Source organism: Catharus ustulatus, chromosome 1, assembly GCF_009819885.2.
Source record: "Catharus ustulatus isolate bCatUst1 chromosome 1, bCatUst1.pri.v2, whole genome shotgun sequence".
NCBI classification, from domain to species: domain Eukaryota; kingdom Metazoa; phylum Chordata; class Aves; order Passeriformes; family Turdidae; genus Catharus; species Catharus ustulatus.
Window position 1 is genome coordinate 140,946,217 of NC_046221.1, and position 12,954 is coordinate 140,959,170.

A 12,954-nucleotide genomic window follows, 5' to 3' on the forward strand; every position below is an offset into this window, starting at 1 on the left:
ATTATCTTTAAGAACAAAAGTCTTGGAAAAATAACTTGGAAGTGCCATTTGGATGGTTTCTACTATGTCCCAAATTTTGTGGAAAACAAATATTTAGTATAATAGTATCTCATAATAATTTTTTATTAAAGGAAATAAAATATGGTAATATTTTATTTTTACAACCATTAATATTTTCAGACATTCAATATTTGTGTAAGAGCTGTTAGTGTCATTCACTTTGCTAGAAAAAATTTGAAAATTAATAATTCTAATGCCTATTTGTACTTCCTTGTTGCAACTATAACTGTCTGTATTTTTTACCAAAACTTTATCTTTTCTCCATCACAAATTTTTAATCTATGAGCAAAGTGTTTACAGAGAGAATTATTTTCTGAGGAATTAAGGGAAAAAAGCAAAAACAATTGGACTGAGAGTTTAAGTAAGTCGTTGTGCAGGGAATGCTAAGGGTTAATGTAAAAAAAAAACCAACTTTTTTACAGAAGCTTAAATTATAGTTGACCAACAGAAATTACTGGTTAAACTGAAACAATGAGGGTTAATTGAATCAAGAAATGGAGAGGAAAGCTAGATGTGTGTTCCTCAAGCCTTAATATTGGGGAAGACCTTTAATATTTTCACTAGTGGCCCTTGGCATAGAGAACAAGAAAGCTGTAATTAAATACATTGGTTTCACAAAGTTGGATACTTATCAGCACAGGGGAGCAACGGGATACTGCACAATAGAGAGCCAGATGACCTTCTGAACTCCCACAGTGAAAATGAGTGTGATAAAATACCACTAAGTGTAAAATCAGGAATTTAAGAACTAATAAGGCTTTCTTCTCTGACCTACAGGGCAGGGACTCCTGTGTGATCAACAATCCTGAATTCTGCTTTCTGTAGCAGGGTAACTGAGTCCAAGCTGCTTATTAGGAGCAGTTTTTGCTCCATGCTGTTCTTCTGCACGGTGTGCTGGCATTGTCTGAGAGATGCTGGTTAGCAGAGGCTGACTGTGCCAGGAAGCATAAGAATTAGCAGGCAACCCTGGGCCAGCACCTGGCCCTGTGACAGGGTTATGTCTTGCTAGTATAGAGCAAAATCTATTTGGTCTTGAGGAATGAAAGCAGAGAGGGTATGTGATTGGGCACTATAAAAACATCAGGCAGCAAACGCTGAGGAGAGAAAGGAGCTGTTTACACTTAATGATGATACTGGTACAAGAATAAACAACAATAAACTAGTTTGGAATATGTGAGCACTGGAAATCGAAAGGCATTCTTTACATTGTAGCTGTAGGACTTGGAAAAGCATTTTGACAGATTTTGGGCTTATTGTTTATAGTTAATTTAAAGAAAGTCTATTATATTATGAAGTTTAAAAAAATATTTTCTTTGAAACAGTAGGCAACTGGAAGCAATCCATGAGGTTTCTTCTTACCCAGTATATTTAATGAGCTTAAGTTTCCTAAGAAAAGTGCAGGAACTGTGTGCTCAGTTCTTTTGCTTTTCTGAGACTGTTAAAAATCTGAAAATTTGGTAAAGATGTAGCTTGGTAAACTGTACATTGTCACTATACTGAGTAATTTTTCAAATTTCCAAGGTTGAAGACATCCTTTGTGAACCATGTTTAAACTCTGTTCACTTAGAGCAGGCTTATACTGCCAAACCCAGTGCATTTATTTGATAAACCCTCATGGTCCTCAGGAGTACTGTGTAGGTTTATGAATTCCATTTTGGAAGCAGTGCAGCTGCATTTGAGACATACTTTCTGACCAATTTGTACTATGTCCAAAGCCCACCCAATGTCACAATAGCCATTTTCTTACTGAAAGCCTGTACACCATTCTAGTTCTTCATGAAATCATGAAAGCTGATTAAGGAGCTAGGTATGGTCAGTATGTCACCGTGTGGGAATTTGCACTGTCTTCATTGGTATGGAATGGACAGTTTTAAGTTGTGCCTGTGCCATAATGAAATAACCCAAATTATTGCTGTTACAGATCTTGAATACCAGGTATTTTATACACCAACTTCTTTTTATACAATATATTTTAGGAAGGATGTGCTTTGGCTTATATTAACCCAGCTAGTTTCCTACTGTGCATGCAGAGGAGTTGAGAAAAATGTATGAACAAAATTACTAGTATATGTCTTAAGGATAGTAAAAGGGTGATGCAAAAGAGATACACTGCCCATTAGGGTAAGGTCACCATTAGAACAAGAGTGTATATTTTAAAAATTGTAGTCACATAATTTTCTCTTCTGCTTGAAAGATAGTATCATGTAAATATATATTGTAAAACATGCATGCACAAGAAGTGACACACTCATTTCACTCTGACTTGGTTGTTTATGGCCATTATAACTTTTATACATGATGTATCAATTCCCTACAAAGTCAAGAGCAAATATAATCACTCCCTCAGTACAAAGAATTTTTGTAGTACAAATACACATATCCCTTAAAAGTATATATAAAGGTGTTTGTCTCATACCAGTATTATAGACTTTCCCACTTTTTTTAGCTGGCATTGGAATTCTTGTGATATTTAATACAATTTTGGGAGATGGGTATCCATTTGTCATTATGGATATAAGACAAATAAACATTATAGCAGTTTTGGCATTCAGTCAAACTGATTGTAACATGAAAATGAAAGTCAGTACCATAGCACAGACTAGTGGCATAGCAAAATATTGAAAAAAACAGGTAATCTTTATCAGCTTTTATAAAAGTCACAAATTCAGAGATAAACTTTGCTCATTTAATGTACTTGACTACATGCGTTAATGTAACAGAACAAAATGAAAAGGGGACCTGTCTGTAGAGTCAGAACAGTAAAATTAGATGGAAGACTTTCTGTTTCATTACAGTTATAGTCAGAGTCTGCTGCTTACAATGTATGAGCAAAAAGATTTATTCCATTCACTCCAAAATAATGATTTTATGTCTTTAAAATAGATCTTAGCAGCTGCAAAAAATGCATCTGTATTCTGGCCCCAAACCTCTAGAATTATGTCTCTATAGAGAAATCATACAGACATTGCAAAAACCTCTGTGTTTTCCAAAAATATGAGTGTTGGCTATGGATAGCACATGCTATATATACATCTTCCACTGTCATAGATATTTTCATTAAAAAGGAATGTCAACCCAGAAATTTTTAAAGGAAACAACTTATAGAAAACAGTACAAATTTTCCCTCACCAGTAGTGGAAGTCAGTACTCTTGGTTGCAAGAGAGAACATAGACTTCAGATGGGGAGAGCAAAAGGGAATTACTGTTTTTTTTTTAGTGCAAACATGAGACATGTTTTGGTAGTGTATAGAACCAAGAAGATAAAATTTTCTGTTTAGCTAACGTCTAGAAGTCTTCTAATCTGATTTGAGGAAGATTGAATTCTAAGCAATAAGTACAGAAGTACAGTACAAAAATATTTTACTTCTGACAGGGACAACTAATAACGTTGTTACTTTACTGGAAAATTTTGGGAGATCTTAATGTATTCCTTAAAAACCCCAGTAACCAGAAAAACAGTTCTGTATCATTTTCTGAGGAGATGATGTTCAAAGGGATCTTCACAGTCCCAAACCCAGGACACTCACTTATTCAACTTACAGTTCCTTGGAAGCTATGAGGCAATGAAGTTTTTTATGGGTGACAAATTAGGGACAAAAAAAAAAAAAAAAAAAGACTAGCCGTAATGTCTTTGTAATCAATCAAGATTAGTTACCTTGATGACCCAAGCAGAGTTTTTCTACTCTTTCTTTTTTCTCTTCCTTCTTTTCAGTGCTGTATTGTTATTACCTTGTATAATTTTAAAAGAATTGTATCCTACATGAAATATGAGAGCCAAAAAAACCAACAAAAACATATGAAATTTACTTAGGATTACTAGCAGCAAGCACAGCAGTTAATATAATGCTAATGTATATTAGATGCTTCTGCCAAGCAGGTGAACTCTAATAGATTTGCTGAAATATTACTGAAATGGAAGCCTTCCATTGCAATTTTTCACCTCAGCACACCTGTAATTTGAAATAATGTTCTGAAGACTGATGAAAACTCGGTGTAATTATTTCTTGGGTTGTAGTGTCGAAGCTATCCAACTCAAGCTTATGCATGATCAAACATACTGAGCCTTTTAATCTAATCTTAAATACAATAAAGTTTCCATTTTCTTCTCAGGATTTAGCGTTAGACCATCTATAACTGTACTTACAGGAACAGTGAATGGTGTTTAAGGTAGCTGTCTTTTCAAAGGACCTATCTGAAAACACTAAAATGAATGTTATATCCTTTTATTAAATTGTTTTGTTTTCATTTGAAATATCTGTGGAAGTAAGTTGTTGATAAATATGCTTCCCATTTGTTGAAGTTAAAGTAGTATGTCAAATATGCTTTGAAGAATTTTATCTAAGAACAAAAAATTTAATGTCTTTTTTTAGAACAATGCAAAGAAGTGATATTTTTCTGCATTATTTCTCGTATGTAGATGTGAAATGGCTGATTGCTGTAGGTTTTGCAGAATTTGTTTTATGGGCCCATGTAATAATAAGTGCTCGTAATATGTGATGAAAGCTGCTGGGCAGTGTTAGAAATAGGAGCATATTATGAATAATCTTGCCAAAAATATTGACAAAATAAAAAATGAGTTAGAACTTATTAGTTCACTGTATAGAACTAACATTTGAGAATGGAAAGCAGATGGAAGGTTTAAGGTAAATGTGTCTAATCCAAATTTGGAATACTTCTTTTCAGTGCTGTATATAAAGAAATAAATTGTTATTTGAAAATATGGATATAAAGGGTAATGTGAAAATGTCAGGTATGTTTAGTGCTTTCTCCTCAGAAATGAGAAGCTGATTTAAACTGAACTTCAGCAATGCCTGTTGTATGCACTAGGTGGTGTTTCAGCCTTTCCTATGGAAAAACACATCCCCATCCACTGCTACTAGCACCTGGGATTCTAGTTTTGAGCTAGTACTTAACATTGGAGAGGAGATTTTTTTTCCCCCCATAGCTTCCTTTTCAAATTGGCAGTGTTCTCGCACGGAGGACTGATACCCACAAATTGCAACACTGATTTTTGTGTACAAAATGTGCTCATGAGTGTTTTCTGGAGGGTGGTTAAGAGAGTTGCAAATGTGTGTAGATAGTGTGCAGATTTCTGATGTAAGGGGTTAGTCCTTTTTTATTCCTGTTTTAGAAGGGAAAATCCTGTTTTCTCCTCGCAGGTTTGTCACAAGGCATGTACTGGGCATGCAGTCCACTCGTGTGGTCTTTGCTTCTCTGCAGTGCTGCTGTCACAGTCCCAGTAAAGGCTCTGTCCTGGCAGGGGCTTGGCAGGGACAGACCTGCTCTGCATGTGTGTGAGCTGCTGAGCACTCTGTCCCAGGCTCCTGGGGACAGAAGGAGAAATCCTGTCCAGGAACATGCCACCTTCCCTTCTGTGCTCTTATGACACCATCTTACAAGAGTGTCTGTCATTTAATTGAGGTCTGCACTACAAATTACCAGTATTTTTTAAATTGCAAGAATGCTTTTACATGCTGTGATAAGATGGGGAAGGCAATTTTGCCCAGTACTATTTGAGGGCACAAACATTTCTGGGTGACAGTTCCCATTCTTCTCACTGTGTGTGATTATTTGAAGCTAAAATTAAGTTAGGGTTAACACTGTGAAATCCTGCATGTTGAAGCTGTGTTGGAAATAAGACTGTATCTGAAGTGTGACCTGTAATTATAATTATCATTAAGTGCTCCTAGAAAAGCAGAAAAAAATCTGCAAAATTCAAAATCTATGCATTTTAAATGCCATGTGTTTGATTTTTAAATTTTTATTTATTATTATTTTTTTCAATCAGAAATACTCTGAATAAACATTTCAGAAATCATGTTAGGTCAAGAGTATTCTTCCTGATTCTACTTTTAGAGGAGGTGATAGAAAATCATATAAATTCAGAGGGAACTCCTAATCTGTTGGGTACAAGAGAATAATGCTGGTCGTCCTGGAATCCGCTGTTTGGGGACAAAATTAAGACTGTCAGCTAAGGAAAAAGTTGCCCAAGTGTTTTGACTGTAATATCTAGTTTTTGTGATATTTTAGCATCTACTAAAAGAAGTGAAAATAGCAAATGAGTACTTCAGGGGATTTTACCTCATTGTCATTCAAGTTGTTATATATTTGTATACTTACATAATTTTTTCACATCTGGTCCTTTTGTTGCTCTGATACATACATGGAAAGTTTAGAACTACTTTCAGCTGCGAACAGACCTAGCAGAAATAGTAAAGCCTTTCAATTTCTATTGATTGAAGAGGATAGAAATATTTGTCTTGAGTTCTGAAATTTCACTTTGGTGCTTTCTCATGTACTTTCTACCTTAATTAGCAAAGGTAAAACAGACCAGTTCTTAAATTTGTATTTGAATGATGTCCAGGTCTGAAGCATGCACAGTTTTGACCCTTGAACATGCTTTAAGGACATCTAACATACCTCAGAGAGCCAGCTGCTGCTAGGGGAGTCTCTTTTTTTTGCCCTCAGTGCTTTGGTAGTTTGTTCTGTCTTGTTGATGTAAGCAGACATAAATTCTCATAAATTATACCTATCAAATTAGCCCTATCAAAAGAAGAAAGTTTACTAGGATGGGGCATACCACCAGTAAATGGGCAAGTGATGCCTCCTTTTCCTGCTCCAGCCCAACAATTTGTGATTGGGGCAGTTGGTGACTTCAGTTTGAGGATGAACCTTGCATCCAAGTAACCTTCTAGATGAAGCTGTCATTGAAAGCTTTTTGTGAGACTTGAATAGAGAGCATAGCCCAAATTACCTATTAGATAACAGCCTGAGGAATGAAAGCAAGATACAGATTGCAACTTTTGAAACCTTTTCTGGAGGACTGACCTGGATGTATTGTAGAGGTAGAAACTAAATCTTCCATATGATTGCATGGAGCTGGCTGTATTTAAAGGGTGATGAACATTGATGTAAGCTTTTGCATGACCTATACTCTAAACCATTGAAAAAAGGCAGTTTACTGTAGGGTTAGACTGGAGACATGGTAGCTAGATTGAAGGCTGAGCATAGACATGCAAGGAATATATAGTAAAGCTGGTGTAATTTTTGTCTGTGAACTCAGACAAAAACTATAAAAGGAAGAGAAAAAAAGAAAAGGAAGCTAAGGCTTACCAAAAATGAAGATTAAGGAGTGAAGGATTAAACTTGCAGTGAATTAACACTATCTACAATCCAAATTTTAGGGTAACACAATCAGTTTGAATGATCTAATGTGTTCATGACTGGTGTGTTGTATTTGATTCACTGCATTCTGATTTATTCTCATATAGCATGATTACTGATTGTTATTATGAAATTAACTTACAGATAGTTGGTGGTGTTGATTTCCTGAACTGCCATATTACTGTGACTAAGGTGATCAGATACAAAAGCTTTGCAAATAAGTACATTTTAGAAAATTAAAAGTAATCTCATTACTATATGCAGCATCACACAACTGGGAAGCTGTAATAATTTTAACAATTTAGTAAGCATATAGTGAAAGCTAAATTGTGAGTGTGGAGAGAAACATCATCTTATAAATTGCGTTATTTTAGTTATAAACGGCTTTAATTTAAAATTGCTCTGAAATTGAAGTCACTTCTTGAAGTCAGCATCTTCATGTAAGCATCAGATATAGACCACCATGGAAGTAAATCAGCAGAGAGTTTTGGAGAATTACAAAATTACTTGTTTGTAACAGCAGGTGACCTTTCCTCAAGTTCCTTAGTCTTAGTGAGAGAATTAAAATGGATTAAAAATTTAATGATTTTTTAATTCATTTTTTCTATCATCCTCAAATTATAGTGCTAATTTTAAAAGCTTACATTTATTACCATTGAAACTTCAGTATTAGAACCTTATCATTTATATTGCTACTATCTGCTGTGTTCCCTTGTATTACAAATAATGAAAAAAAAAGACTGAAAGCATTTTTTTCCCCCAAAACTAGTTACTCCAAGATTGTACAGACATATTTTATTGTGTTGTAGCTAAGACGCTCTAGTTTTAATAGAATTAAAACTGTATTCTTTCTACCTTTGGAAATGGTAACATTTGATGTGTGCTTGCTGAAAATTTTGTGTTCAATGTATACAAGCTAACAGATTTTAAATATGTCTGAACAGGTAATGTGGGTATGTAACTTGTGCCGAAAACAACAAGAAATCCTCACAAAATCAGGAGCCTGGTTCTATAACAGTGGATCACACGCACCACAGCAGCCAGACCAAGAAGGAATTAGAGCTCTGAGGAACGAGGAAGCACCTCAAGAGAAAAAAGCAAAACTGCAGGAGCATCCGCAATACCAGGGACCACCAGGTGACATATCCACACAAGCTTTGGACAAAAACAGATCTCAAGGGCTCACAAGACAAGACTCCATTAAGAATGGTTCAACAGTAAAGCATCAAGTACCAAGTGACACATCAGACAGGTAAGAAAGTATTTAATGATTATCCTGGCAGGATCTGATGAATTTATGCTACAAATTTGATTTTAGCTTTTAAAATTTTGTCTGTTTTTTCCCTGTAGCCTATAAAATACATACTAGGCATTTTGAAGCAGCACTGAGAAGTCTTTTGTTGTTTCAGATGATCATAGCCATGTGTGCTCTTCATTTCTTCTCACTGAAAAGATGTGGGACATGACAGCATCATTGTGACAAAGTTTGTCCGTTTGCTTGCAACTTTGCAAATTGCAGTCGTTGTGCTGTGCAGAATGTTACCATATTTCTTTTGTGGTCACTAACTTTATAGTAAATCCAAAATAGGACTCTAAAAGGCAGATTAATGGAAGACAGCATCTGTTCAGCCTACTGAATTAAAACATCTGGTTGTACTTGCAGTATATAGTATTGAGGACAGTGAAATCTTTCTGTAATGACATGAGCCTTTTCATGGTTTCTCAGGTTCTTGCTGTTAGTTGCTGCCATTAGTATATGTGGGTAGTTAGGCCGAAAGGATGTGCAGGAGGGACTCTTTCCCAAAGACTTGCAGCTGTACTGATTACCAAGGTGTGGAAGCATCTGTGTCTGCCCAAACAGTGTGGGGGACATAAAGGAGTGGGTTACTGGCTGCTGGTTATGGGCACTTTGCAGTTTGAGTTGGAGCTTAAGACCCAGCATGTGCTGGAGTAAGAGAAGGAAGCTGCTGGCTGTGCTGTGAGGAGCTAAGGGACATGTGGCTGTGCAAGGGGCAGAAGAGGTGAGGGACAGTCAGGGTTAGGTGGCTGGGAAAGGGACAGCTTGGGATGAGCCAGTCATGCAGAGTGAAAGAAGGAGTCAGAGCTGTGTGGAACTGCCTGTAAGACAAGGAACCAGTACTGTGTGAAGCTGTCTATAAAGAAGGAGTGAGAGTTGTGAGGAAAGAAGTTTGTTAAGAGAAGAAGGCATGTAGAGTTTGCTGCTGAAGGACTGGTGGGGATCCCAACCTTTTCCCTCTGGACGCATTAACTGTAACAAGTATAAATATTTTTTCTTCCTTGGTTTACCTTAGTGTTACTTGTGTTATTTGAAACTATATCTCTATCGGTGCCAATGTCGTAAGAGTTGGTTTAGTCAGAGGCTGAAGCAAGAATTTCCATCCTTTTTTCTTGATATGATTGAATCAAAGGGCACCAGAAAACTCTCAACTTCAGTGGCCAGGTTTTATGGGAACACAAAAATAAAAATGGCTTCATTGAATGAATATAATTTTTTTCATAACACTGATATGGAACTTAAAATATGGTGAGAAGGGAAAGATGAGAGGCTGCTCAGGTGTTTCCATGGAAATGATAGCCTCACGTGTGTGAGAGACCTCCAGCTGCCTTGGAATTTGGCAGCCAGCACAGTATAATCTGGCAGCTTTTCGCTGCTGCCCAGATATGACCTCATTACAGCATTTATTCTGAGAGCTTGAAACAAGTTAAATGTATAAAGTATGTTTCACATTTAGTATACTAAAATAGTTTTCCTTTTCCTCACCTCCTCTATTCCACCATTTGTATTCCACTGTTTTTTGTCTTACATGAGAACAAACTGAATGTAATTAATTGAATCTTTTATTGTTTAACTCATTCTATTGCTGTTTACTCTGATTTCGGCTGTTGGGCTCAGGACTTAGTTCTCCTGAGTGCTCCTCAATTACATGTGTAATCTCTGAAAAACACAACTGGCACCCTAACCTGAAAACAGAGTAGGAGAGACAGACTGATTCTCTTGTGGTTCATTTTTTCCCCTTAATTTTGCCAGGAAATTGATACAACAAATAATGCGATAATAAAAAAATCTCAAACATTTGTTAGCAGCAGCAATTTGACTCTGAAAGTGGTTCTTATATTCGTACAGAAATATGGAGAAAGAGAGTGCTGTATGAATAAATATATCATTGAGATATGCAATACACATTTGCCCTAAGTAGAGTTAAATGATAAACATGGACAGTCTAGAGTAATATTTTCCAACAAGAAGAATGTAGGCTTTGTGCCTGAAATTAGAACTATTTTGCTGACTTTGATCACTTTTATTCAATATATTATTTAAGTTTAGATAGTTTTTTCAGTCAGAAACCTCTTCATGTTTTATTTGGATAATAGTGCTGATGTTCTCTAATTAGCATATACAAGTATGCTTAGAATATGGTACATATGATATGCTACTGAAGGATAGAGGATCTTCTGAATAATTGTTTTCTCTAGTGTTCCTCACAGACTGTTATTTTGGACCTAATGAAAAATTCCTCAAAGTCTTACTGATCAAATGGGCTTTTAGAGGAGAATATCAGCAGCTCTGAGAAAGACTACCCCAGAATTCAGTGGTGGGGAGAGCTTGTAAGTGTAGATCTCTGTGTGCTGTAGTGCCATTGCTATTCTCATCAATAATACCAGAAAGGCTTACAATTTATGTTAGTTTGGGCTGGGGTAGAGTTAATTTTATTCACAGTGGCTGGTATGGGGCTGTGTTTTGGGTTTGTGCTGAACACAGGTTGATCACCTAGAGATGTTTTTGCTATTGCTGAGCAGCGCTTACACAGAGCCAAGGGCTTCTTATACTGCCACCCTGGTGAGGAAACTGGGGGGTGCATGGGAGGCTGGGAGGAGACACAGCCAGGACAGGTGACCCAAACTGACCAAAGAGATATTCCAGACCATGTGGCATCACGCTCAGTTAAATACAGTGGGGTGAAGGAGGAGGAAGGGGGATATTTTCTGTTCTTAAACTAGGTATCTGCAGAAACTGAGCAACTGACTAGTATGTTAGACCATTTGCCTACATGGAGAATTCTTTGAGAAAAACTTGACCATTCGAAATGTCCAAAATAATAAGGCAGTAGACAAAAAAGTCTCAAGTATTTAGAAGTGCTTATTGCTTGCCTTGCACAATGACAATAGTGGAAGTAAGTAGAAAGTGAGAACTATATTTTGTCTTATTTTTATCCCAAGAACATTAGTTTTGACACAAAAAATAATTTTGAATGTTAAAAACAATAACCATTATGAAAGGAAAGGCATTGCTAAGACTTTATACAGTGGGGTTATGATTTGAATAGAACATTAAAATATATTCTTTTTGTCAAAAGATTTTTTTGTAGCTTCCGCAGGTCTTGCAGCAATCATTGCTTAGAAGTTCTTTAAATCAAGTATCATATGTCTTATCTTCGTCATCTGGAGACATGTTGGTCACAGAGTAAAGAGCAACATTCACTCCTTTAATCTCAAGATCATCAATGTCCTTTCTGTCTTGCTCCTGACTGTGTCTTTTCTGGTTGTGCTTTTTTGTTTTTCCATCCTTGAGTAGTACTCACCCTTTTCCCCCCTGTTTTCTTTGCTAGTATTATTCTTCATTAAAATTTTATTGTTTCAACCATTAGACTAGTATTCTCTTTCCTTGATGTAAGCAACAGTCCCATTTGCAATTGATAGATCCTTGCCTGTTTAGACAGATAGATAGGTACCTGATTATCGATCTTCTCTGTCTGATCTGTAATTTCTTGTCTGAAGAAGCCTGGGATGATTTTGTATTGCACATTCATATTTCTTATATTGGATCCATTACAGAAAAAAAGTAAAATGTAAAAAAAAGTTCAGAAGTAAGTTGTACTTACCAAGAGCAGAATAGTTTTTCATTACTGTTTTTTGTAGTTCATATAATGGAATCATAGGATGACTTAGACGGCAACCTTAAAATCATCTGGATCCAGCCCACTTGCCATGGGCAAGGACACCTTCCATGACCATTGCTCAAAGCCCCATCCAACCTGGCCTTGAGCATTTCCAGAGATGGAGCATCCACAGTTTTTCTGGACATCCTGTTCCTGTGCCTCACTACCCTCACAGTAAAGATTTTCATCCTTATACCTAGCCTAAATCTCCCCTCTTTCAGTTTAAATTCTTTACCACAGTATTTACAGTCTGGCCTATGGTGCTTTTACTGGTTTTTACATAGAAAACCTGTGGGTAAGGCGGGGCAGCAGGCACACGTGTATGATTCACTAAATGACCATGGTGTATTTGACGTTGTTTGAGGGGAGACTAATAATCTGGTCCCACGTGGAAGTTTCAAGCGAAGCGCAGTAGAAATGTAATAATATGTAGTGGTTTTCAGACTTAACCTTGTGTGCAGGTTGTATGAATGCTGATGCAGTGTAACACTAGCTTCCCTGAAAACTGCAAAATTATGTGAATCCAAGAAATGTGAAATATTATTTTAAGTAATCCATAGACTCAGAAGGTCTATTCTGAGGTCTGCTGAGCACAGATGGTAGATTTGTAGCTGCGGTTCTTTGATTTGCAGTTTCACGTTAATTCTGGATTAGGCAAAGGGGTCAGATTTTATTTTATTTTCATCAAAATCTTTCATATAGCTCATTTTTTTCCAAGATCTACACTACTCATCATACAATGTGTTTTATTTCTAGCAGGAAAAGAATTTGA

At 36.4% G+C, this 12,954-nt stretch overlaps 1 protein-coding gene across 1 annotated transcript in view; it reads left to right on the forward strand.

Annotated features, from left to right (window-relative positions):
* The window catches only part of RIMS2 (regulating synaptic membrane exocytosis 2), a 387,858-nt gene that overhangs the window by 109,161 nt on the left and 265,743 nt on the right, over positions 1–12,954 (forward strand). Inside the window, exon 6 of the mRNA XM_033063078.1 lies at positions 8,169–8,476. Within this exon, the coding sequence (XP_032918969.1) occupies positions 8,169–8,476 (308 nt within the window). The remainder of the gene's footprint in view (positions 1–8,168; positions 8,477–12,954) is intronic.